At 48.5% G+C, this 26,077-nt stretch overlaps 2 protein-coding genes across 5 annotated transcripts in view; both read right to left on the minus strand.

The window, feature by feature from the left end:
• Window positions 1–399: 399 nt before the first annotated feature.
• Window positions 400–3,792, minus strand: TMEM265 (transmembrane protein 265). Its single transcript, XM_025853988.2, has 3 exons — window positions 3,339–3,792; window positions 2,132–2,302; window positions 400–893 (listed from the first exon to the last, which is right to left on the minus strand). Exons 2-3 carry the CDS (start codon window positions 2,297–2,299, stop codon window positions 732–734), a joined length of 330 nt encoding a protein of 109 aa, XP_025709773.1. The 5' UTR covers window positions 2,300–2,302; window positions 3,339–3,792; the 3' UTR covers window positions 400–731.
• A 129-nt stretch (window positions 3,793–3,921) lies between these two features.
• The window catches only part of SRCAP (Snf2 related CREBBP activator protein), a 33,003-nt gene continuing 10,847 nt past the window's right edge, over window positions 3,922–26,077 (minus strand). For 2 of the 4 annotated variants that reach the window (XM_025853759.2, XM_073888151.1), the window contains exons 13-34: window positions 25,833–26,010; window positions 25,149–25,285; window positions 24,746–24,915; window positions 24,438–24,630; window positions 22,369–22,505; window positions 22,093–22,279; window positions 20,269–20,438; window positions 19,615–19,880; window positions 19,120–19,404; window positions 18,457–18,621; window positions 17,996–18,181; window positions 17,511–17,777; window positions 15,658–17,165; window positions 12,167–12,432; window positions 11,845–12,047; window positions 9,816–9,985; window positions 9,469–9,665; window positions 9,259–9,373; window positions 8,728–8,847; window positions 7,355–7,549; window positions 7,122–7,205; window positions 3,922–7,009 (exon numbers count right to left, since the gene is read on the minus strand). In XM_025853759.2, the coding sequence (XP_025709544.1) occupies window positions 4,322–7,009; window positions 7,122–7,205; window positions 7,355–7,549; window positions 8,728–8,847; window positions 9,259–9,373; window positions 9,469–9,665; window positions 9,816–9,985; window positions 11,845–12,047; window positions 12,167–12,432; window positions 15,658–17,165; window positions 17,511–17,777; window positions 17,996–18,181; window positions 18,457–18,621; window positions 19,120–19,404; window positions 19,615–19,880; window positions 20,269–20,438; window positions 22,093–22,279; window positions 22,369–22,505; window positions 24,438–24,630; window positions 24,746–24,915; window positions 25,149–25,285; window positions 25,833–26,010 (7,887 nt within the window). In that variant the 3' untranslated portion in view covers window positions 3,922–4,321. The remainder of the gene's footprint in view (window positions 7,010–7,121; window positions 7,206–7,354; window positions 7,550–8,727; window positions 8,848–9,258; window positions 9,374–9,468; window positions 9,666–9,815; window positions 9,986–11,844; window positions 12,048–12,166; window positions 12,433–15,657; window positions 17,166–17,510; window positions 17,778–17,995; window positions 18,182–18,456; window positions 18,622–19,119; window positions 19,405–19,614; window positions 19,881–20,268; window positions 20,439–22,092; window positions 22,280–22,368; window positions 22,506–24,437; window positions 24,631–24,745; window positions 24,916–25,148; window positions 25,286–25,832; window positions 26,011–26,077) is intronic. The other 2 variants (XM_073888152.1, XM_025853757.2) reach the window with 2 other exon arrangements.

Consider the following 26,077-nt stretch of genomic DNA (forward strand, 5'->3'; position numbering starts at 1 on the left):
GTTCAATGTCAGCTCTGCCTCTTACTAGCTGTATGACCTTGGGCGCCTGCTTCCTCAACTATAAAATGAAAACACTGGGACCTCCTACTGAGTGGCTGTGAGGGCGGAAAGGGTTAGGTAATAGAAAGCACCTAAGACCGCAGCCTGGGACACAAGAAGCACTCCATGAAGAGTAGCTGCTGCGGCTCCTCTTCCTATCTGGCCGCAGGGTCTCTCTGCTGATATGCAAGGGAGAAGCTGGGGTCTTTCCAAGAAGGGAAACTTGCAAGAGAAGGAAAAAAGAAAAATCCTCTTGGAGCTCCCAAGGGAAAACGCAGACTTTTGCCATCAGTCAGATGTCCAGTCTGGCTCTTGCCAAGGGCCCGGGGAAAGTAGGGGAACAACAATTAGACAGGAACATTTCACCACTAAAAAAGATTTTTATTACAAAACAAATTCTAATAAAATCAGGCCTGGTCTTCAGCCCCACCTCTGGGTTGAGGCCCCTAGGATGTAGTAGGCTGGGGGAAATAGGGGATGGTGGGCACTGAAAGAACAGAGCAGGCTGGCCTCCCCTCAACAGTTTCAGCTGCTGCCTCCTTTTAGAAAGGTCTAGAAGAGCTCTTCCAAAGACCTTTGAGAGAGGCACCATCCTTCCAGCCAGGAAGGACCACTGCCGGCCTCAGACCCTAGCAATGCCGCACTGCAGGATCCAGGAGGTCTCGCTGACTCTCAGCAGAGGCCACCCAGGGTCACTCAGCCTGGGCGATGGCGTAGGAGAGCAGCCACAGAAGCAGGGGGCCCAGAATGAGGACAGCAAGCCAGACGGCAAAGCTGGCCAGGATGAAGTTCCGGGCCCGGGCCCCCCAGTGCACTGCCTCCTCGAACCGGCCTGCCTTATGCCGCTCTTCCGCCTGTGGGGGCAGGTTTTTGGTTAGGTTCTCCCCCTGCTTCTGCCCCAAAGTGCCCACTGCCCCACACCAATCCTCCATCCCTGTCATGGCTCAAAACCTGACACCCAAACCCCCTGCCCTCCCTTTCCAATGTCTATTTCTCATGCCTCATCTGCCAAGTAAGGTTCCCACTCAGCACTGTGTACTTTTCCGAGTAGCCACTGTTAGCTCATAAGATCACATATGGGAAAGTACTTTTCAATCCTTTTAGCCCCCATCCTTTTCTACTCAGCCCACGCTCATTCAGAATTTGGAATCCTTGGCAAGAAACCGAGAGCTATCTTAGAGTATTTCCCTCCCGTCCAGCCAAACACCACCCCCTTCTCATTAGCCCAATGGGTCTCGTCGCTTTCGTTATTAAGGATTCTTTTTATGATTTTGACCTGACAAAACCAGAAATTCTCATGCTGATAAGAATACAGTTTCTGATTGTCAAAATACAACCAGGGTTGAGAAAATTCCAGCATGCTATTTAAGTTAGCCTGTGTGGCCTTTCCAAAGGTACATGTGCAGTCCCGGTGTTTGGAAATGGTGGAGCCCTCTCAAAAACCCCAGAGCTTCTTCCCGACTGCTACAGATTGCTCTAATCGCTGATCAACTGCCTCAAGTCCTGCCACTTCCAATCCATCCTCCAGGTAGGCCCTGAAACACAGACCTGACCATGTCACTCTCCTCTGCAAAAACTCTTGCAAGTACTCCCCAGTACATTCAAGATGAAGTTTAAACTCCAAGCACAGCATTGGGAGGCCCTTAGGAATCTGGACCCTCTGGCTTCATCTGTCACCATTCCTCACTGGTCCGGTCACGCGGAACTAATAGTCCAGGCCTTTGTACACACTGCTCCCTTTACCGGGAATGCGCTTTCAACCCTTACTCACTAATCGTTTGTTACTTTCCTGTCACCTACTCTACATACACATGTATGTAATCACACATACATAACCTCCCTAGCTTCCAGAATACCTTGTGTTTCCTCCATCACAATACTGATGAGCTACATTCCATTAATTACCCATTTTCACAGTTCTCTCTTTCATTAGACTGTGGGCCCTCTGAGGGCAGGAACCATGTCATTCTTATTTTTGACACCAGGCTCAGAGCCAAGCTCTGACAGGTACTTAGTAGCTGTGGGATCAATGTAGACAGATCATTGCCCAACTACACCCAGCCCCTGCTCCCATAGGAATTGCATTCCTCACCTTGATGGCAAACACAAGGGCCACGACTCCCAGGCAAGAGCAGCCACAGATAATGCTAGTAGCTGCCAAGTAGCGGAGGCGGAGCCAGCAGCAGCGGATGGGGGATGGAGAATGAGCAGCTCCCATGTTGCTCACCAAGGTGTCCACTGCCTTCTCCTCGTCCTCCATCACCTGTGGGCGATAGTCAAGGTAATTGTAAGCCCAACAACTGAGCCATTGGCCTGGCTTGGTCAGACTCCACCCCTCTCTCTGATGTGTCCTCGTGACCTAGCCCAACTCTCAGGAATGCTGCCTTACTGGGGAATTCCCCTGACTCAGAGACCAAAGAGAGGAAATGAGCAGCCGGAATCCTTTTTTCTCAGCCTAAGATTCTGAGTCTTCAAAGGCAAGCCGGCACGAATACAGTATTATCTGTATTACTTAACCGTTTTGACAAGTAGGGAAAAACAAAATGACAGGTGCACACTGACAAGCAGGAGAAACACAATCTCAAAAGCTGCTAAGAATCAGACTACACAAATCAGTGATTTTAAACTATTTCAAAGGGCCTTAAAATTCTCTGAAGTCCCTCAGGAGCTGCCCCTGAAGATTAAGGAGGGGTCACAAAATGGCACCCTAAGCCCTGGTACCCCACTTCAAGCAAAGCAGCCACTTCATGTGAAAACACAGTGGATGAAAACACAGGGATGGGGGAAAGGAGGAAGAAAGGACCCATCTAAGCTCTCTTCATAGTTGAGGAAGCTGAACATCAGAAAAAACTTACCTCCCCAAATTGGGCCTCCTTCACTATGCTGACTCCCTGCCACCTCTTCTCTCCGTTTTAACCCAGGCCACACAATATATTCAGATTAACACTATGACCTCATAACCCACACAGAAACCTGCTTAATCATGCATCTCCCTAACTTCTCAAGTCCTCTGAGCCGTGGCATCAAACCACCTTCCCACCCTCATCTCCAACCATCCCCCTACATGCTACACAAAATGGAGCCATTTACAGTTCTCTGAACACAAGCAATAAAGGACAGAGTGAAAGGAGGCAAGAGAAACAGAGCACAAAGAATCTCTGCCACAAGGCTGCAGGAGAGTGGGTATGAGGAAAGAACTGATGAGGTAAACATAGATACAGTCATTAGGGGGAGAATGCAAGGGGAGGGTCCAGGGAGTTGAGACCAAAGAAAATGTAAAAACGAACAGGGGCTCTTACCTGGCTATAGGCCTCGAGGGACTGTGAGTTTCGGCTCCTGCCTCAGGTTTGATTTGGCTTGGGTGGAGTTGGAGCTGACTCAGGTCTCCAAGCCAAGCCTAGGGGTGGGGTTGGGTGGCCAGCCACCACCCAAAAGGCCCTAGGAGCTCAGAAGGGGGTGTGGCTGACTCAAACTAGTTTGGCAAGATGGAGGAAAAGCAAAGGGGTGGGGGGGGAGGAACAACTGGAGGTGGGATGCCTGCCTTCTGGAAAAGGAGTGAAAGCACCTGAGCAATGGGGGTAAAAGCAGGGAAAAGTCTGAGGCATCAGAGAGCTCTGAGGGAAAGCCCGGGAACTAAGGGAATAGGAAAGAAAAAGTATGAGTTGGAGTGACTTAAAACTGAAACTTTAAGGAAAGGCACCCTACCAGATCAGATTTGCCAAATCTTCCTCCTCTTGGGTGATTTCTGCCTCAAAGACACATAATTCTGGGTTAGAAATCAGGTACCAAGGTGTTGGCAAGAACAAGAGAGGAGGAAAACGATGCCCAAGTTCCCACCCAACCCTCCACCAGACCAGAAAATCAGAAGCCTCCTTACGCGGATGCTCATACAGAAACTAAGTTTATTATTTTTTCTTCTTAAAAAAAAAAGAAAAAAAAAAAAAACTCATGGTAGAGAGAAGCCCCTCCCCCTTCCCCTAAGGGTGGGGGGCTGTGAAAGATAGCTGGGGAATCAAGTACAAGGGGGTGGGGACAGAGACTATCTTGCCACCCTTAACACTGCCCAGCCATGTGGGGTGGAAGGGAAGGGGGTATGTGAAGAGCCCCATTTCCAAGACAACCAGTTGCCTACCCCCTACTTTGGTGGAAAGAAGGGAGAAGGCCCCTATGTCTCCCTGGAGGCTTTCCCCCTCAAGACTTCAAGTAGTGGTTAACAGAGTCAGGCCTGGTTGTGGAGGAAGAAGGGGCCATGGCAGAAAGCCTAGGTGGAGGGGCAGCCCACTCACGTCTTGGCCTTGCGGCCTCTGTGACTAATAGTAGGGCCAGCCAGGTGGGGAGGGGCACTGCTACGCAGGATGCGCTGGTCCCCTTGGTTGGTGGCCCCACCAAGTCGGCGGGGGCCAGGCCGGCGACGTGGGGTCCCATCCCCTTCCTCCTCCTCACCTGAGGCTTCAGCCTCAGACTCCTCTACTGAACCTTCAGGTCCCAGGGGACTTGGGGGCTGTAGGCGGCCCCGCTTTGCCAGCCCAGGACCGCCAACTGGGGCCCCTGCCCGTTTGCGAGGCACCTTCTCAGTCTCTAGTGGGGGAACTAGAGACCCTGGACGCAGCCGGGTCGAGCGCAGTTTTGGAGCTAACGAGACCACGGGAGGTGTCAATTCTAATCCGCCTGGCCCACTATCTGCTAAATCCAGGTCATCCGGAATTACAGCCACCACCATGGACCCTTCACTCTTTCGTCCCCGCATTCCCTCTGCTTCCAGCCGCAAGCGGGCCAGGCGGGTGAGGGGGCGGCTTCCGTCCTCATCAGAGGAACTACCCTCACTCTCCCCCTGGCCCTGGGGTTGCCGCCGCCTCCCCAATCCACAGCTCTCAAGGACAGAAGAGCTGTCACGGTCCAAGACAGGGAGCTGGCTGGGCCGAGGTGACGGTGGATTCTTGGGAGGTCGGCCCCGCTTCCGCTTGGGTGGGGATGTTGACATGGTGAGATTGGTGACAGTGTTGGCGACAGTAGCAGTGGGACAGGCTAGGAGTGGTGGGAGTGGTGGCAGGGGAGGTGGCAGCGGGAGTGGCTGTGTCCGGCTCTCTAAGTTGCCATCCCCTGGAGAGGAAATGGTCCCAGGAATGGGCAAATCTCGTGCCTTAGGGGGCCGCCCACGCCTTCTTTTCTCCACAGGTGAGAGGATGATGGGCTCGGGTCTGTGAATTGGCTGGGGTCCAAGAGGCTGGGGCCCAGGACTAAGCTGGGGGCCCAGGACAGGCTCCGCAACAATAAGGGTCTCAGCCCCAGGGACTGGGTCAGCCCCATTGGTTTTTCCCTTAGAGGTGGATGAAAGTACCTCATCCACCCCTCGCCCAGCATCTGCTGGAGACCTGTTCTTCTTGGGGGGCCTCCCCCTCCGACGTTTCACAGCTGGAGGGGTGATGGCAAGCAGTGCCCCTTCTCCATTCTCTGGGCTGCCCCCACCAGTCACCCCCAGCTCAATGCGACGGCGAGCTATGAAGGGCTGCTGAGTTGGGGTGGGCAGTGTGGATGGGGGAGCAGCTTCACAGGGCCCACTGGTGGGAGGTGAGGATTCTGGCCCCGACATGCTGCGGGCAGATGGGCTTCCGGGGCTGGCACCAGTCTCAGAGACCCCAGGCACTAGGGTGCTGGCAGTTCCCCGCTGCTGTCGCCGTCGCCTCACCAATTCCTTCTCCTCAACCACAGTCACCAGCCGTCCTGGCAGCTTGCGGAGCACTTTGGGGCCTGGAGGCTGCCCCGGGCGACCAGCCCCCTGACCCCTAATTTCTACATCAGCACTGGTGCGACGCCGAGGGGGCCGGGCAGGTGAAGGACTCTCAGGCGAGGAGGTGGTGGAGGATGAGGTTGATGGGGCTGTGACCTCTGCTGAAACAAGTTCCTGTGTCTTCTCTGGGCTGGAGGTTGGGGTCTGGGCCTCCACCAGCTCTTCTGAGCTCTTGTCAGCTTCCAATGGCTCCGGAAGTAGCTCATCAGATGCTGCTGAAGGTGGGAGATCCAGCCCATTGCTCTCACTCAGACACGAGGGCACCTCCTCACCATCAGGCAGCACTGTGAGGATGGTCCCCTCAGCAGGCTCTGGCACTTCCTGCTCTTGACCGTTGGGGACGCTGTCAGCCTCCAGGGTTGGGCTAGGTGCAGAAGAGGCGAGAGAAAGGTTCTTCTCTGATATAGGCAGGATCTCAACAGCAAGTGGCAACAGATCCTTAGGGGGCACAAGAGTAAGCGGGGAAGTCTCGGAACTGGCCATATCAGCCAGCTCCGGGGACTCGGTAGATGCCAATGCTTGTGCACACAGCTCTGTCTCAGGTCCCAAGCCAAAGGGGAGGTTGGTGACTGGGGGGGAGATGGGTACAGAAGGTAGACCAAGCAGGAGAGGAGAGGAAGGAGTTGAGAGAGAGGTTTGGGTGGGAGGTGGGGTATGAGCTGGTGGAGGGGTACAGGCAGGAGGAGGGGTACAGGCAGAAGAACAAGAGGGAGGAATCTGTGAAGGAGGAAGTGGGGGAGAAGGCAAGATATGAACAGGAAGCATGGTTACTGGATTTGGGGCTGAAATGGGGATCGGGGCAGGGATTGGAACAGGGATTGGGGCAGGAATTACAGCAGGAGCTGAAGCTGGAGTGGGTCGAGACCTAGGTGCTGGCCGGGGAACTCTCTCCCTGGCAGGGCTGCAGCGTGGGGGTGTGGAAGTGCTACGGGTATGATGGGTGGATGTGAAAGGAGTGTGGTTTGCCCCTTGAGTCTCAGCCCGGGCTCCACGAAGACGCTCACTGACGCGAGTCCCTGGCCTTTCAGGGGCCTTGGCCTTCTTACTGCGCCGGTGACTGCCTCCACCAGTCCCACAGGAAACCTCATCCCCAGCCCCTGGCCCCTCCTCCTCCTCTTGGGGTAGGCGGAACACCTCCTCCTTGGCTTGGTCCAGGTCCTTGCGGGCAGCTTCCACTTGTTCCTACCAACAAGAGAGCCCAAACAGTGGGTGGTCAGAGGGAAGCAAGCAAGGTGGGAAGTGGGTAGAAAGCAGCGACTTTTCACTTCCGTCCCCACCCCCTAGAAATACTCACTTCTGCCTGCTTGAGCTCCTCTCGGCTCACCTCCTCCAGTGAAGCTTCCAGGAATTTCATGGCATAGCGCTCAATGGGGGTCAGCTGTAGGAAGGAGCAGTGGTGGTGAACGTAGGGACTTGGTAACCAGGGCCCATCACCCTTAGTTTCACCAGAGAAGATAGAAGGAGGACCACAAGGTCCAGAGGAAAAAGTGAAGGGTGAGGTTGAGAACTAGTGGGTACAACACTGACCTGTTCTACAAGGGCAGCGATTTCCTGCTCAGCTCGGGACATCTCTTCATCCTCAGCCCCAGGCCGGCTGGCCTCCTCTCCCTCACCAGCAGGAAACCCATCATTCTCATTGAATTCTGCAAGTTCAGCCACTTGTTCGGCCTTGGCCTGGGTGGCCGCACGGATATCCTCTTCATCCTCTGCCCGACACAGTGCCTGCAAAGATGTGGGGAAGAAAAACCAGGAGAATTAAAGAACTCTACATCCTGTGGTTTGATTCTGACAAAAATTTGAGGCCACTTTTATAACCAACCAGGTATATAACTGAACTCAACTCTCTTCTGAGCCCTCAAAGTTATCAAAGCAATGCAGTATTCCGCATAGGATGAACTAGATTTCACTCGGAAGACCATCAGTGCGAAAGTAACTGTTTTAGAAACCTCTAGTTCTGCTTCCTTTTCCATTCAAGTCAGTCTTAGATCTCCTCAAAAGAGCAGTCCCAGAAAGCCTTAAATACAAAAAAATCCCTAATTCTTTTTTTGCACTGAGATACCTCTTGACAACAGACTAACCACCTCTGACTGTCCCCTGTGATTAATATCCAGAAAGTTCACACCAAAGTCACCAAGGAATGCAACCTAGAGTGTGCTCAGCAATGAGGGGATGGCACCTGGTAGGGAAAAACACCTCCATGGTACTGTACCCTGTAGTTCCCAACATCTACTCCCCCCACCGGCCCAAAATTTTATTTACATATTTGCCTAACATCTACTTCTGAAAAAATAATACAAATGCCCAGCCTTTGCCCCCCGAAGTCATAATTTAGTAGATTCTCAGATCAGGTCCCAGGAATCAATCCTTTAAAGAAAGCTCTCCAGCGGCACCTGGCTGGCTCAGTCAGTAGAGCATGCGACTCTTAATCTCAAGGTTGTGAGTTCGTCAAGCCCCATGTTGGGTGTGAAGCCTACTTAAAAAAATAAAAATAAAAAGCCAAAAGGTTCCCCAACTGATTCTATGCATCAATCAGTGTTTGGAAAACAAGAGGTTACACCACATAAAAAGCACTTCTTAATCCACTATTCCCTTTCATCCTGTTACTTCCTTTCCATTTAACAGTTCAGAAAAGTGAAAAGTAAGATTCCAGGCTCAGAAGATTAAGCAGACTTGCTTAACAAACACAATTAGTAAGAAGTGCTATTAGAATTCAAACCTGTAACTGAGGATTCCAAATCCTGTCTTTCTTCTATGAAACCTTATGAACCAATAAGCAATCTACTCACAACTATTAAAGGCCAACAGTCATCTGGGAAGCAGCAGAAACGATCTTTCCCCCTGGAAAACCCACACAATAACTATTAGCTCTACTCTAGAGAGATTGCCTGCTCTTTCTTCACCTGCTCCAGGATATGGGTCTGCTTGCTGGCCACAGTCTCTTCTTCCTCTTCAGGGGCAGAGGGTATGGATGAGCCAGATGGCTCTTCCAGGGGCATATCAAACAGCTCTCGGATGGTCTGCTTTGGAGAGAACAGGAGAAGTGTCAGAGCCCATGGAATGCTGGGCCCCAATCTACTATGAGATAATAGCTCTTAGAAATAATCAGAAATTGCCACTAGTTGAATAGGCAGATCTGTGAAGACCAAAGCATCTTCATTTTTTTTAAAGATTTATTTATTTATCTTAGAAAGTGAGAGAGCACACACACTTGAGGGGAGGGGCACAGGAAGAGAATCTTTCAAGCAGACTCCTTGCTGAGTGTGGAGCCCAGTGTGGGGCTCAATCCCACAAAATCACAGCCTGAGCTAAAACCAAGAGTGGACGCTTGACCAACTGAGTCACCCAGGCACCCCAGCATCCACTTTAATAAGCAGGAGCAACTCCTCTGGGCATAGCAGTTCTATCCTGCATAGACTAGAAGATCTTAGTACCTGTTTAAAATAGGCTGTGGTGAAGTTGCCTCCCTCAATGGCCATGTCTCCCAACATTCTCTTCTGATTTGCCTTTTTTAGGATGTTCTCCTCCACTGTCCGTTCACTGATAAGTCTAGGGAGTGATGAAGGCCATGTATAAATAGCCAAATACGTTAATAAAACCGTATCAGTAAAGAGGATGCAAGGTGAGGAGAGACTAGGCAATACCTGTAGATGTGGACATCTCGGGTCTGGCCAATTCGGTGACAGCGATCCTGGGCCTGAGCATCCATGGTGGGATTCCAGTCGCTGTCATAAAAAACAACAGTGTCTGCTCCTGTCAAGTTCACACCCACACCCCCACTCCGAGTTGAAAGGATGAAGCAAAATATGCGTTTGTCTGCATTGAATCGTTCCATCAAAGCCTAGAGAGAAAGAAAAAAAGACAGTATCAGGACTTGTATCCTCTGAAACAGACTGAAGGCTTAGTGGTGCTCCTTCTGGAACCCTGAGGTCTGGAAAATGGAGATAACAGCTGAGGTGGGCCTTGAAGGGCTGCAGATGCCTGGGGTTACCTGTCTCTGTTCAACTCTAGTAGATCCATCCAGACGCAAGTAGAGGTGGCCATGGTAGGTGAGAAACTGTTCCAATACATCCAGCATCCGGGTCATCTGGGTGAATATGAGCACCCGGTGGCCCTCCGCCTTGAGCTGTCTCAACAGCACTGCCAATGTTTGCAACTTTCCTAAAGAAAAATGAAGGGTACAGGGAGCTTGTTATAAGCTGCAATAGGAAGAACACTTAGAAAGACTCTGGTTGAAGAATAATAAAACCTATAGGTGACAGTTTCAATTAACCTGGGAGACCAAAAATATTTAACTTTAGGGGTGCCTGGGTGGCTCAGTGTCTGACTCTTGGTTTCAGCTCAGGTCATGATCTCGGGGTCATGAGATTGAGTCCTGTGTTGGACTGTGCTCAGCGCAGAGTCTGCTTCAGATTCTTTCTCCCTCTCCATCCCCATCCCATGCCCATAAATGTGCTCTACTTCTAAAATTAATTAATTATTTTTAAAGAAATATTTAACTTTATTTTATTCCCTTAGGGGATCCCCCTCTTCAGTCTGCTCCTGTCTTGGATCTATCTTCTGTGTCTAACCAGGGGTAGGATAACATATAGACCCCTTGGAAAAAAGGGAACCCTCAATGGTGTATGAGCAGGAAAGAAATCCTTAAGAATTACACTGAATTATGCCAGCTAAAACACAAAACAGATTCACAGGACAGACATCAACAACATCCACTGGATGTCATGACTTACATACAAGGATTGAAGACCCCTGGGATCAGAACCACGGAGAGAGGATCTTAGGAAGTTATCTAGTTCAACCTCCCATCAAACACAGAAATACCTTCTATGTTTCTGGTTAATCAGTTTCAACGTTTTTAACAAAGACTTTCAATTCATCTACTCTAAATGGTTTGAAATGTTACACAATTGTTTTTTTATGAAAATGCTTTTTGAGTATATGTATTAATAAAAATTTCGCTGTCTTATATTCTAAGGCCATTTAGAAAATCTCCAAACATGTTACTACAGAAATATCTCTGCTGGGTTGTGGCAGAAACAATTCACTACTGTCCAAAAGATATTCTTGATTAATAGAACCTGATTTACACTGTAGACACCCTGGCAGAGATCCCTTGATTCCAGGGATGATAAGCCCCAATCCAACCCCAAGAGATAAATCATGATTGGTCTAAAAAAGCCATAGTTCCTCTTTGCCATTTCCCTTTGTCAGTGATTATTCTAGGGATGGGCATATGGACCAAAATTAGGCAGTGAGCTGTGAAGCACAGTCAATAGGGAGAACTTTCTCCCCATTCCCCAAAAAGAGAAACTTGCTGAGAATATTTTATCTCAAGCCCTGCTTCCTGCTCAGAGCATTGCTGTGCTCCCTGGAGTTGTGTGACAGCCATGATAAGACCATCAAGAAATAAACATGAGAATAAAAAAACAAAAGCTAAGGATGCAGAAAGACCAGAAGGTTCTGGGTCCATGAAAACATCAGTAAGCTGTACCAGTCATATACCACTGTTCTCAGAATTTTTCATTAAGGAAACAGTAAATGCTTGTGGTTGAAGCCACTATTGGTCAATTTTCCATTACTCACAGCCAAATGCATTCTCACCAACAAGATTCTAACCAAAGACAGGAAGATCCTTGTGTTTTCCCAAAACAAAACTTACTATTTACTGTGCAGTCTTGTACCACCTTGCACCTTTCCCCACGAATCTGAAAATTCTCTGCTGTGCTATCTTATTTGCCACTGTATCCCAAATGATTAGCAAAATACAACAGATACTCACAAAATAATTACTGAATGAATGAGTTAGCACACATTTTCAACTGTCATCAAAGTCAAATTCATGAATACCAAGAATCCATAAGGCCTACACTTCTCCATCTTGCCTATAAGCACAGCCTGAAAAACTGTCTAATTTTTAATGAAATTCACAAAAATCTATGTATAGCATCCCTTTGATATAGTGCTACTAACAGAGGAGAAAAAAGAGTCAAGGGATCCTCACTGATCAATGAACTTACCACAATCATACTGGATGAGCCTCAAGTCAGGGAACTGGGTGCGCATGTTACACACAATACGGTGCAAAGGACGAGCCCGGGGCCAGAGCTCACAGGCCAACTGCTCCTGGAAGGCTGCCTGACGTGGGGCCAGCCAAGGAGGTGGGTGGCAGGCATGCAGGGAAGGGGGAGGTGCCTCCACAGGAGGCATGACAAAGATGAACCTGTGAAGGAAGAAGGCAAGCAGTATAAAAGATGGAATTCTGAAAGGCCCCAAAAGTGCACCTTCACCAGCCCTAACCACTACATCCACTCAGAGGCCCCAAGACCCGCTTCTGCCAACCTCTCAATGATTTCTGACAGCTGGTCTAGTCGTTGCTGGGGAAACAGTACAGCCTGGCGGGCAGCCTCGGTATAAGTCCAAAAGGTGGGGTGGCTGGGGCCAGGAGAACGAGGGCCGATGGGGCTGGCAACAGGTTGGGGCAGGGTACAGAAATCCAGGACTTCAGTCCCATACACAGGTGCCAGGGCCCCATGAGCCTCACTAAGTTGGAAAATCCGTTCCAGGCGTTCAGACCGCTGCCGCTTCCGCTTTTCCTCCAGAGTGTCCTGGGGATGAAAGAAAACAAAACAAAACAAAAACAAAAACACAGAAAAAGTAATCAGTGTCCTCACAGAAAACCTGACCATTCATCCCAGAATTAAACATAACCTATGGAAACCACAGGATTCAAAACTACATTACACTTTTAGTGGTTTTCAAGTTGTCAATAATGAGATTTACTCCTTTTATAATGTTATATGAAATAACTTCTCTGCAATGTATGCTACCAAAACAGATTGCCTGAATATTCAAATTTAAGATCTGTGTATCTAACAAGTTTATAAATGATTTCTGGGAATTTTCTTAACACTTATTCCACAACATTCAAGTTAATTTGCCTTCTTGAAGTGGATCCAAAACTATTATTAAAAGCCCTCCTCCAATCACTGAGCAGGACAGAGTGGCTAATCAAATCCATGGCAGGTTTCTGCCAACAGCCAAACTGGAATGGGGTAGGATGGGAAAAGCTAATCAGACATCTAGATTTCATCACCCTAAGAGAGAAAAGGGGCAGATAGGAAATCTGTAGGACTTTGACCCAGTCTTTTCCCATCACTAGCACTTCAGGTATCACAGGCTATAAAACTACCTCTTTTTTTGCAGCACTTACCAGATTGGTACTTTTACATCTGTATGAGTCTTTGACTAATGTCTTCTATCCACGAAACTAACCATAACACGAACCGGATCTGATCTTGCTCACTATAACCACCCACTATGCAGCTCAGTTATCTGGCACCAAGTAGGCTCTCGGTAAATGGCTGCTATTAGAATGAACAAACGAAGGAAATGGACCCTAGGAGATGGTCCTGAAAAAAAGCAATGTCCCAAATCTCCCTTCCTGACTGCTCCCTTAAACTTGACCTCTTAAGCTCCTGGTGATCAAGGTAAAAAAGGAAAGCATCCTAGCAGAGCAGGCCAGCTCTCAAAAGTAGTAGCAAAGGAGGAAATATCTGCAAATTATGTATCTGAAAAGGTATTTGTATCCAGAATATATAAAGAACTCTTTCAAATCAGGAAAATAACCCAATTAAAAAGGGTAGGGGCGCCTGCCTGGCTAAGTTGGTAGAGCATGGTCTTGATCTTGATCTCAGGGTTGTGAATTCAAGCCCCACAGTGGGTGCAGAACTTACTTAAAATCAAAAAAATTCTAAAAATAAATTCAAAAAAATAAATTAAAAACACAAAGGATCTGAATATCATAACATTTCTTCAAAGACACACAAATGGCCATCCCCTGAAAAGATGCTCAACATCACTGGCCATTTGGAAAACATAAATCAAAACCACAAGATACCACTTCACACCCACTAGGATAGCTATAATCAAAAAGACAAATAATAGCAAGTGTTGGCAAAGATGTGGAGAACCTGGAACCCTGATGTAATGCTGGTGGGAATATAAAATGGTATAGCCACCTTGGAAAACAGTTTGATAGTTCTTCAAACAGTTAAACATAGCTACTTTCTGACTCAGTAATTCTGCTCCTAGGCATACATCCAATGTAACTGGAAACATATGAAGACACAAAATCTTACAAGTGAATGTTCATAGCAGCATTATTCATAACAGCCAAAAAGGAGAAATATTCCAAACGTGTCCATCTACTGATGAACAGATACATAAAATGTATATCCACACAATGGAATGTTAATCAATAAAAAATAAAATTCCAACACATGCTACAATGTGGATGAACCTCAAAAACATGAAAAAAATGAAAATGAAATGAAAAAAGCCAGTCACAAAAGACCAAATACCGTATGATTCCATGGGCAAATCTAAAGAGACAGAAAGATTAGTGTTTGCCTAAAGTTAGGAGAGATGGAAGGGTTGGAATATGATGGCTAAGGGTGTGGGGTTTCTTTTCAGGACCATGAAAATGTTTTAAAGTTGCTTACAGTGACGGCTGCAACCTATGTGAATATACTAAAAGCCACTAAATTACACATTTTACATGGGTAAGCTTTTTGGTATGTGATCTTTTATGTCAAACTGTTTAAAGAAAAAAAGTGTTAAGAAGCTTCTACATACTGGGGCGCCTGGGTGGCTCAGTTGGTTAAGCGACTGCCTTCGGCTCAGGTCATGATCCTGGAGTCCCGGGATCGAGTCCCGCAACCCTCCCCCCTCTCATGTACTCTCTCTCTCTCATTCTCACTCTCTCAAATAAATAAATCTTTAAAAAAAAGAAGCTTCTACATACTTGCAAAGCAACCAAAATTTAGCACAGACCATGGAGTTGCCACTCTTGGGCTAGGATCTAGCTCTCTTCTACTTTCAACAAGCCAGACCAACCTGGCAGCATTAGAAAAAGACCAAAGGTGGAGTTAATGGCACTGCTGGAGTGGGGGCCTGGGGCTGAGGCAAAAAATAAGCAGCAGCTCCCTTTATTTTAAAGGGAAAAAAGACAGAGGGCCTGGAACAATTCTCTCAATCTTTCTTCCTATTACCTCCCAGATTATTTACTCTAATTTGAGATGTAAGTTTAACTTAACCTAACATATATGCAGCCATATGTGTAAAAGAAAAAAAAATGGCTACCACAAAGTTCATGGAAGGACAAGAAACATAGCTCTTTCTATTGCCCACTTAATCACCGTGGAGGTTAAAAAAAAAAAAAAAAAGGCCTACAAGAGATAACCATCAGTCAGAGGCTCGTGATCTTTAGAGAACTGTAGTCTATGTTGTCACCCCCCCTCAGAAGTTCAAATACTTGACAACTGTGATGGTTTTAGCAACTGAGAAAAGCCTTCCTATCTCTGAGGAATACCTCTTGTGTGGAAGAGGAGAAAGCAATGGAGTCAACGCGTTTGGGTTCTCACAAGTTGTGTCACCTTTATAACATCATTTAGTGGACTAGGTTCTTCATCTGTAAAATGAGGCAATGAGATGCCAACACTGACTCAAGAATAATCAAGTACCAAAAAGACCAACAGTAACAAGGCAGCCTTGAACACATCAGTAATTCTTCATAGTTTCAAAAGCACATTAGGTCCTCAATTACTCCTCTGAGAAAGGCAGAATATAGATTATTATTCCCATTATACAGATAAGACGACAGGGCTGGGGAGAAGGGACTTGTCCAACTGCACACTCAAGTTATCGGGTCCACAAAACTAGGCCTTGTAATTTACCAAGATAAAAATAACATTGTTCTGTTCCCTCCACTCTACCAACACTCCAAAGAAACCCAACTTCCTGTTCCCTCTCTCTGAGGGAATAAAACTTACCAGATAGAAAGGGGAACGAGGTGGTGGTGGGGGCTGGCGTCGAGGCCGGGGACCACTGAACGAGGTAGCAGTGGATGGAGGACTGGGGGGACCAGGGCGCAATGTCAGCGTCTCAGGCTCATCCTTGGAAACAGGCAGCCGGGATACCATGGTGACAGGCAAGGGAGCAGCGCCAGATGCCGAAACCATAAGGGAGGATGTCTGGGAAGCTGAGGCCTGTGTTGAGACCGGGGCCAGCGCCAGAGTCTGGGCTGCAGCTGGACCCAGGGTGGACACCGGAACTGGGGCAGGGCTCAAGGTCAATGTTTGCACTGAAGCTGGGGTCAGGAGTGAAGCAGATGACGATACTGGAGCCAAAGTCAGCGTGTGAGCTGGGGCTGGGCCCATTGGAGAAGCTGGAGTCAAAGCGGGTGCTGGAGCCAGAGACAGCGTCTGCGAGGGACCCAGTGGTGGTCCTGGCGCCAAAGACAATGTCTGGGCTGGAGCTGGTACTAGGGATGACGCTGGAGTCAATGACAACGTCTGAGCTGGAAAAGGCCCCTGAGGGTTCCCCGTTCCCAAAGAGAGGGTCTGAGATGGAGACGAACCACCAAGAGTGGATGCTAAAGCTGGGGCTAAGGCCAGTGTCTGCGTAGAAGCCGGGCTTGGGAGAGGTGATGGAACCGGGGCTGGTACCATGGTCTGAGTTGATGATGGAGCCAACACAGGAGTTGGGGCTGGCACCAGTGAAGAAGCTGAAGCTAAAGAGGTTCCTGGAGTAGATGGAGAAGCCAGAACTGGAACCGGAGTCTGCGATGGAGCCAGGAGGGGAGCAGGACCTGGCGATGGAGCCAGAACTGGAAGAGGAGCCAGAGAAGGAGCTGGAGAAGGAGCCAGGATTGCTGTCTGTGGAGCCACCATGGGAGCCAAAGAAGTGGCTAGAGCCTGAGATGCAGAAGGTGCTGGAGCCAGAAGGGAAGCCTGAGCTGGAGCTGGATTTGGTGCTGCCGGAAAAGGATTGGCCAGAGCAGAAGCTGGTACCAGGACAGGTGAACATGTTGGGGCCACAGCTGAGTTCAAGCCTGGAACATGTGAAGAGGCTGGAGCCAACAACAGAGGGTGACCAGGTGCCTGAGATGAAGACAGGGATGGAGTTGTGGCCAAACCTAGAGTCAAAGCTGACGGTGACGGGGAAGCCCCAGCTGGTGCCAAAGAGGGAGGTCCAGGAGCCGCTGAGACAACAGGTGCCAGTGTTGGAGTCACATTGGTCAACAGAGCTGGGCCAGAAGCCGAAATAGGCAAGGGGGTTGAGATGGGGATGGTGAGTGAAGCTGAGGTTGGGGCAGGAGGTGTGGTGGAGACAGAGATGGGAAGTGAAGATGACACTGGAACGGAGACTGTAGAGGACACAGGACTAGCAAGGGGGGAGGAATTGGGAACTGGCATTGGAGAAGAGGCTGGCCCAGGGAGTGAGGACTGCACAGGGAGAGGAGAAGAGATGGTCAAGGGAGCAGCTCCGGGTGCTGAAGCTGTGGAGACAGAGGATGAGTTAGCCCCAGAATTCTTTTCTTGCTCTATTACCCTGCCCCACCCTTTCCTTTACCCCCATGCTTCATCCCTTTCCCAGAAAACCTTCACTCCCACCCCGTGAGGTCAAAGATTCAAAGACTGACAATTTAACATTTCCTTTCCCTCCAAGATTCTAAGAAGTATATTCTAAAATAAGGCAAAACCTCGGCAGCCTAGTTCTGGGGCCCACTACAAAGCGAGTCAGTATGCTGATAAACCAGAAAACTTTTGTGACTAAGAAATCCTCCGGACCACCCTATGTCCATTCCTGGCAAAAACATCTGCTCTTAGCCACCTGGACTCACCACTGACTTCGGGCGAAGGACTGTGGACCAGCTTGAGAAGGGGCCTCACCAGAGTGGACGTGGGGATGGGGGCCCGGGCAGTACCCAGAGTAGGTGTGGGTAGCCGGCCAGGGGTTAATGTGGGGCGTGGAGTCAACACAGCTGGAAGCCCAGAACTCGGAGGCCGGGGTGCTGGGGCCAACGGAGGAACAGGAGTCAGTCCATCCCGAGGGGCCTGTCTCACTACAATCTTCACCACGCCTGTATTATTCACCATGGTTGGTGGCACTGCAAGAGGAAGCTACATTGAGGGGAAGGTAGAAAAGAGACAAGAGACCCAAAGGATGGAAATAGTCCAGGGGCAGGAGAGGGTAGCAGACAGATACTGAAGATACCGGCAAGGGAAAACAACACTGAGGGAAGGCCGGACAGACAGTAGTCCAGGGCATGCCTGAAGGGACCAAGGCCAGCAAGGGCTAAGTAAGTAGGAAGGCCAGGAGCCTCACCCTGGTTAGCAGCAAGCGGAAGGCTGAGGCCAGTGGGGGCAAGGGTGGTGCTGGGGGTCGAAGAAGGCAGCACAGAGACAGGGGTGGGGCCAGGGGTCGGGGCCACGGCCTGGATGAGAGCCACATGGGCAGGCTGGCTGATGAGGTGGTGCTGCCCCCCTGCTGACACCAGGTGCACCACATTCCCTGGGTTAAGGGAAGAGAGAGAGAAAGACAAGCAGCTATCAGCCGGAGGAGGACAGAGGCAAGGGCAAGAGGAAAAGGAATGAACAGAGAGAGAACAACTTCTCTAGAATGACCTCATCCCTATCTTTTCCAAAAGACCCCCTCCAAAGATTCCCTTTGGCCCCACCCACCAAAAGCTAGGGAAAGAAACATAAAGACTGTGTCTGAAAAGAGCAACAAAAAGAGAGACAAGGAAGAGGAGAAAAAAGGCAGGACAGGGGGTGGGTTTTACCTACTTTGCAGCGGGCGGGGCTGCCCCACAGCAAGCTGGCGCACCTGCGCACCAGTCAAAGTCAGCTTGTTGCCCTGGATCTGGAAGGTGAGAGGTTTGCTTCCCCCTGCGCTAGCCACTGGACGTTGTGCCAGTGAGGCCAACTGCCCGATGCTAACCACTTCGCCTGCTAGGAACAAAGAAGGGGCTGAATGTACACAGGGATGACTCTAATGCCCCTTCGCCCCACGAAGCACAGGTCTCCAGTTCCTCCAATCCTCCCCCCTCAATTTACCAGATTCTAACAAACTCAGCCTCTGAGCCTTTGATGTGCTGCTACTTCCAATCCCACTTATTTGCCTAGCAATCTCCTTTATATCTTCTAATGGCCTGCCACCGTACTGAGCTAATCACCACCCCCAACTCCATGCTGCCCTTTGCCCCAAATAACTTTCTACTGCTAGGTTTACCACTCTTTACTCATCTCTGGGTCATCTCCCCCACTAGCCTGAGAACTCCCTGACAGCTCTTACTTGATTATGAATTTCCAGCATATGCCAAAATACTTCACGTACGTTAACTACCCAGAATTTTATGGTTTCACATTCCCGACCTTTTCTCCAGCCCTATAGCATATAAACCTTCCTCCCATCTCAGAGCCTTCATTCACAGATGCCTGAGAACTTACAGGGCAGGCGAGCCTGCATATCAGGAGACAAGATGAGACGCTGCGGTGCAGGAGTAGAAGCTGGCACTGCCGTGGTGGGAGCAGTGGCCGTGGTGGTAGAGGTGGTGGTGGCAGCAGAAGGGAAAGTGTAGCCTGGTGGCACCGTCAGGGGCTTCAACAGGCTGGAGGAGCCTGGAGGCGGGGCAGGGCTTAGGCGAACAGGAGCAGGTGGGGCCGGTTTCAGGGACAGGGTTGGCGTAGGAGGCCGTGAGGTCCCACTAAGGACCCCCAGGGGGGATGGCAACACTGTAGACACAAAGCAAACATCTGTCAGATATACCCTGATTAGAGCCTTAGCCTGCTCCCAGAAATCTCCATACAAGCTCCCAACCCATCAAACACCACACCTCTGTCTCCAACTTAGCTCCCTCAACACTCTAATTTCATTACTTCTTCCCTAATCTGAACAATCTGCCTGAGATAACCCCCAAGCATGCTGGCCCCCTTGTAACTCACCCTGGGGCAGAGGCCCACTGTTTGGCTGCAGTGGGGGCAACAGAACAGGGCCAGGAGGCCGGGACGCTGGAATAAGCGGGGGCCCAACAGGCGAGGCCGACACCATCAGTGGTGCTGGCAGCACTGGGGGGGTTGGGCCAGGGGTGGGCTGGGTGGAGAGCTCAGGGCCTGGAGGGGGTCGGACCGGGACAGGGCCCATGGGGGTCCGTGGGCTGTTCACCACCACTACTGTACGACCTTCCTGCTTGGGCACTGGCTGCAGCATCCTATAAGGACAAAAACAAAAGGGCGGGTAGGGAAAAAAGGAGAGTAAGGAAGAGGAAAAGAAAAGAATAAGGAAAATGAAGCAGAAACATAAGACAAAGATTAACAAAAACCAAGGGGGTAAAGGAAAAGGACACAAAGGAGAAAAGAGGGAAAGAAATCCAAGATAACAGAAAAGCACCAAGCGGAAAAAGGGGGAAACAAATCAGTGACAAACACAAGCGGCCCTCCCAGGACCCTCTTCTCTCCCCCAATTCCACCAGTACTTTGCATCCATCCCATATAAACATTCTAGCCTCCAACTCTCTCCTTTCCACCCCAATTTCTGCTCCCAGCCAGCTGTAGCCACCTTTTCTAGGAACCCATCCCTTTACCCCTCAGCCCTGGTACCTGTTGACCTTCATCTTGACTGGTTTGGGCCGGGGTGGGGGGTCAGGAGCAGTAGCCACCTCTAGCAGTACCCGACGGGACAGGCGGTGCCGGGGTAGAAATGTGTCAGCCTCATATCTAGACACACGACCCTCCAGGCCAATAAGATCAAACCGACCCATGTCTATCCGCTGGTACAAGAAGGAACACAAAAGCATGGTGTCAAAGGGACCACTATGGCAACGATTTCTTGGATATGACACCAATAGCACAGGCAACAAAAAAAAACTCATCATTGGACTGCATCAAAAGATACTACCAACAAAATGAAAAGTCACAGAATGGGACAAAATATTTGCAAATCATGTATCTGATAAGAGATTAATGTCCAGAACATATAAAGAACTCCTACAACTCAACAACAAAACCACCCAATTAAGGGGCGCCTGGGTGACTCAGTCAGTTAAGCAGCTGCCTTCGGCTCAGGTCATGGTCCCAACGTCCTGGGATCGAGCCCCACATCAGGCTCCCTGCTCATCGGGGAGTCTGCTTCTCCTTCTCCCTCTCCCCCTGCTTGTGTTCCCTCTCTCGCTGTGTCTCTGTCAAATAAATAAATAAAATCTTAAAAAAAAAAAAACCACCCAATTAAAAAATCAGGCAAATATGCCAAATAGATATTTCTCCAAAGGAAATATACAATAAGCCCATGAAAAGATGCTCTACATCACTAATCATTAGGGAAATGCAAATCACAATCACGAGCTACTGCCATCTCACACCTTTTAAGATGGCTATTATAATAAAGAAATGTGGAGAAATCAGAACCCTTGTGCACTGCTTGTGGCAATGTGAAGTGGAGCAGCCACTATGGAAAATACTACGGCGGTTCCTCAAAAAATTAAAAATAAAACTACCATATGATCCAGCAATTCTGTGTCTGGGTATGTACCCAAAAGAATCAAAAGCAGGGACTCAAAGTGGTATTTGTACATCCATGTTCGTTGTAGCATTATTTATAATAGCCAGAAGGTGAAAATAACGCAAAGCGTCCATTGATGAGTGAACAGATAAACAGAACACAGTACATATATATGTGTAAGTGTGGATACATACGGATACATAGACAAATATGAAACTGCATCACTCAAACTTAACAAGGAAATTCTGGCACATGCTACAAGATGAACCTGGAAAACAATCTAAGTGAAATAAGCCAGTCACAAAAGGGCAAATACCATATGATCCTATTTATAGTGAGTACCCAGAATACTCAAACTTAGACAAAGTAGAGTGGTGGCTGCCAAGGGCTAGGGGAAAGGGGAGAATGAGGAGTTATCATTTAGTGTGCATAGCGGTTCAATCTGGAAAGATGAAAAAAGTTTTGAAGACGGATGGTGGCGGTGGTCACACAACAATGTGAATGTACTCATGCCACTAAAACATATGCTTAAAAATGGTTAAAGTGGGAAAATTTGTGTATTTTACCACAACAAAACCAAAAGTTTGGTGGGGGGGAAAGTGGCCAAAAAGAGAGAAGGAACAGGAAAACAAAATAATATTTAAGTATCACTAACATGCCAGGCACTTTCAAAAATATTAACACAATTTTCACAAACATATTGCAGATAATAGGGCCTTTATAATCCCTACTTCCAAGGGCAAGCAAACTTAGAGTTAGAAATCAATTAATAATTACGTTGCCCTAAGACACACAGCTAGAAAATGATGAAACTAGGGGAACAGTGCTCAGTTTACAAGGAGGGAAGGATGCAAAAGGTCGGACTCCAGCCTAAAGAAAAGGATGCAAGGTTGGGGGTAGGGCCAATAACCTTGGGAACAACTTACCTGGAGAGGGTGGACATCAGTGGCCCTTAGCACCAGAGAGGCGGTGCTGAAGCAAATTCCTGGGGTGATGAAAGGGGAGGTAACAGGTCGAGGATCAAACAGGTTTGGATGATTGCAGACTTTTCGCAGCTGCATCAAGATGTTGATGACACTCATGAAATGGCCTGTGGCTAGTGTCTCCTTAGTTCTGGGAGAGAGGAAAAATAAATGGGCCATCCTGACAATCACATCTGTTCCAATATAGGGCCCCAGAACCCACCCTCGGTCCTCCCTTACGTGGTCTGCGCCATGAAGTCATCATAGAGACAGCGCTGACGCTTGGAGAGCCGGCAGCGGATAACATGCTCATATTTTTTAGGCATCTGCTTCTCAACATCCACCTTAACTCGGCGCAGCAAAAAAGGCCGCAAAACCTAAAAGTAAATAAGCAGGAAGCTGACAGGAGAACGATGGGCACTGAGCCCCAGCCTAGCCCTTCTAGCTGGGTCATGGCCTGATGTCCAGCAGAACCCTGGCTCAGCCCTTTAGTAAACACTCATGAAGCCATCCATGAAGCATGCCAGGGATCAATCACACAAAGAGCAATCAAATGTAAGCCCTCCTCTCAGGACTTTACTGTCTGTTGAAGGAGACATATAAAGATGATAATACCACTCCTTAAGAAATGCTTAAAAAGGGCGCCTGGGTGGCTCAGTTGGTTAAGCGACTGCCTTCGGCTCAGGTCATGATCCTGGAGTCCCGGGATCGAGTCCCACATCGGGCTCCCTGCTCAGCGGGGAGTCTGCTTCTCCCTCTGACCCTCTTCCCTCTCGTGCTCTCTGTCTCTCATTCTCTCTCTCTCAAATAAATAAGTAAAATCTTAAAAAAAAAAAAAAAAAGACACCGAGGGCAGAGTAACTATGCAAAAAAGATAACTCAAATTACATTCCAAGGACGAACTGTAAATTTATAATATTATGAAAGTAAATCCAGGAGAGAAGCTGAGAACAAAAACTGTGGCAGTGACAGCACCATAGAAAACAAAAGGCAAGTCTGAAATCCGAAGAGGTAAAATCTGATAGGACACGGTCTTTATGACATGGAAGAAATAGAAAATAGAAATATAATGAAGGAAAGAGACACAGCTAAAGACTCTGGTTTCTAGTTTGATGTACCAAGGTAACGGTGTGATTGAACAAAATGGAGCAAAAATAGTAGGCTTTAAGACTCGAGATGTTTTGGGTGCCTGGGTGGCTCAGTTAGTTAGGCGACTGCCTTCGGCTCAGGTCATGATCCTGGAGTCCCGGGATCGAGTCCCGCATTGGGCTCCCTGCTCAGCAGGGAGTCTGCTTCTCCCTCTGACACTCCTCCCCCTCATGCTCGCTCTATCTCATTCTCTCAAATAAATAATCTTTAAAAAAAAAAAAAAAAAAGACTTGAGGTGTTTGGCTTAAATAGTGTATTCAAGAGAATCTCTAAATTAAAAATATCAAGTGAGAAATTTAAAATACAGGTTGACTGGTTAAGAGTAAAAATACAGGGGCGCCTGGGTGGCTCAGATGGTTAAACGTCTGCCTTCGGCTCAAGTCATGATCCCAGGGTCCTGGGATCAAGCCCCACATCGGGCTCCTGGCTCAGCAGGGAGCCTGCTTGCTTCTCCCTCTCCCTCTGCCTATCCCCCTGCTCATGCTCTCTCTCTCTCTGTGTCTCAAATGAACAACTAAAATCTTTAAAAAAAAAAAAAAAAAGTAAAAATACAAATCAGAGCGTCTTTAAAGCCTTAAGACATATAAACTGAGACAAAAGAGTTGTCTCATCAGAATGCTGAGACATGTTACTTAGAAGCTGGACAAAGCAGTTGAGTGTCTGACTTTTGATTTCAGCTCGGGTCATCATCTCAGGGTCGTGGGATCCAGCCCCGCATCACACTCTACACTCACTGCGGAGTCCGCTTGTCCCTCTCCCTCTGCTCCTCCCCCTCCCCTTCTCTAAAATAAATAAGTAAAATCTTAAAAAAAAAAAAAAGCTGGACAAAGGAAGAGGAGCCAGAGAAAACAAAAGAAAAAAAAGAGAGAACCCAACGAAAGTTGAGGAAATCCTGGTAAGAAGAAATCTAAGCAAGGACTGATCAGCAGTATCATTCTACTCAGAGAACAGAGACAGAAATGTCACTATTAGAAAAAAACAAGTAAAACGATGACTAAGATGAAGTCACTCAATTTGGCAATGGGTCAGTCACTAGAACACTGCCACCTGACAACTGAGTGAATTCAGCCCAACACTGACATCCCTCTCCCTAAAGCTTTTTTAGATACTGCCCTAGTTTGCCACTACCAATACCCCTGCCAAACTGTTACAGGCCCTACCTTGTGGAGGCGTTTGACTAGACCTTCATTGTACTCTTGGCTGCCCTCAATCATGCCAGTTAGGGGGTTAGAGAACCATTCTTTAAACTCGCGATGAGACTGGAAGACATGGGGCATCAAAAAGTGCATCAAGGACCACAGCTCCATGAGGCTGTTCTGCAATGGTGTTCCTGTGAGAAGCAGGCGTCTCTGGCTGCAAAGAAACAGAGGGAATTAGAGGGAGGATGATCAGCAAGGTCCCAACCTTCGGAGTATCCCACTTTTCAGGTCAAGTCAACCCTCCTCCAGATCCCCATTTCCATCTCCACCTGTTGAAGTTGAGCAGTGACTGCCAGCGCTGTGACTTGAAGTTCTTGATGTTCTGAGCCTCATCCAGAATGAGATAGCGCCAGTTCTTGCGACGGAAGGCCTGGTGGTCCTGCAGCACCAGCTTGTAAGACGTGATACACACATGGAAGGCATTGGGCTTGGTCCAGCCCTAAAGTATCAGAAGAAAGCAGCAGACGATGGGGTGAAAAGAAAAGAAAGGATAAGAAAAGACATGCTAAGGTCCTCGAAGGATATAAATCAGGTATGGAGAAAAGAGAAAGTCCCAGGAGCAGAAGGCAGCAACAGAGAGGAGAGGAAAAGGAACTCCTCTGAGGAAAGGGCCTAAGAGTAAAAGAGGCATCAGTGGGAGGCGGGGAGTGATCGATCACATGGAGCGCGAACCTGCCGCTTGAGCTTCCTCTCTTTCTGGGCTCCATAGTAAGTGAGGATTTTAAAGCTGGGGCACCACCGTTTCAGCTCCATCTCCCAGTTCAGCATCACACTGGTGGGGACAATGATCAAATGGGGACCCCAGTTACCTGTTTAGAAAAAGACAGAGAAATGTACAGCATGGTGACTATAATAATACTGGACTGCATATCTGAAAATCATTAAAAGAGATGTTAAAAATTCTCATCACGAGAGAAAAAAAGTTTTTGGAACTGAGTGGTAGTGGACGTTAATTAGACTTGCTCTGCTAATCATTTCACGATGCGTACTAGTATCAGAACTTTATGCTGGATACCCAAAACTTACATAATGTTGTCAGTTACACCTCAACTTAAAAAAACAAAATAGAAAAACTTTAAAAGAATTAAAAAGAAAGATACTAAGGAAATACAAACTCTGGGGCTCTGTTCTAGTTCCTCAGGCAGAACGCTGCCCACTCTATCTCAATGCCCCCCCCCCCCGCCAAGAATCCTAGCACCTACGTTGGCATCTCCACAGTTCCTGACCAGAGTCAATGAAGCTACCAAGATAGCACAGAACAGTGAGTGTTTCACCATCCCGAAGCTAATCACCATTAAACAGGCTTCGCAGGGAGCTGGCCAAGGAGACCCAAGAGGGAGGGCTCTGCCTCGTTACCTTTTTCACAGGCCAAGTGGGCAAGAAGGGAGATGGTCTGGATTGTCTTGCCTAGCCCCATCTCATCAGCAAGAATACCATTAAGCTTCTTCTCATACATAGTAACCAGCCAGTCCAGCCCAATGTGTTGGTACTCCCGGAGCTGGCCCCGCAGGAGCAGGGGGATGGGAGTCTTCACCTGGTAGGGAGGAAGAAAGGTTATCACAGCAGAAATGAGGCACTAGTCACTGAGAAACAAAAAAGTC

Source organism: Callorhinus ursinus, unplaced genomic scaffold (assembly GCF_003265705.2).
Source record: "Callorhinus ursinus isolate GAN/ISIS: 27379988/994484 unplaced genomic scaffold, GSC_fseal_2.0 scaffold87, whole genome shotgun sequence".
Lineage (NCBI taxonomy): Eukaryota > Metazoa > Chordata > Mammalia > Carnivora > Otariidae > Callorhinus > Callorhinus ursinus.

Excerpts from the sequence above, each read along its gene's own strand:
- TMEM265 (XM_025853988.2), bottom strand. The coding sequence starts at position 2,299 with ATGGAGGACGAGGAGAAGGCAGTGGACACCTTGGTGAGCAACATGGGA. Across the intron at positions 894-2,131 it reads CCCTTGTGTTTGCCATCAAG|GCGGAAGAGCGGCATAAGGC; the intron begins GTGAGGAATGCA and ends CTGCCCCCACAG.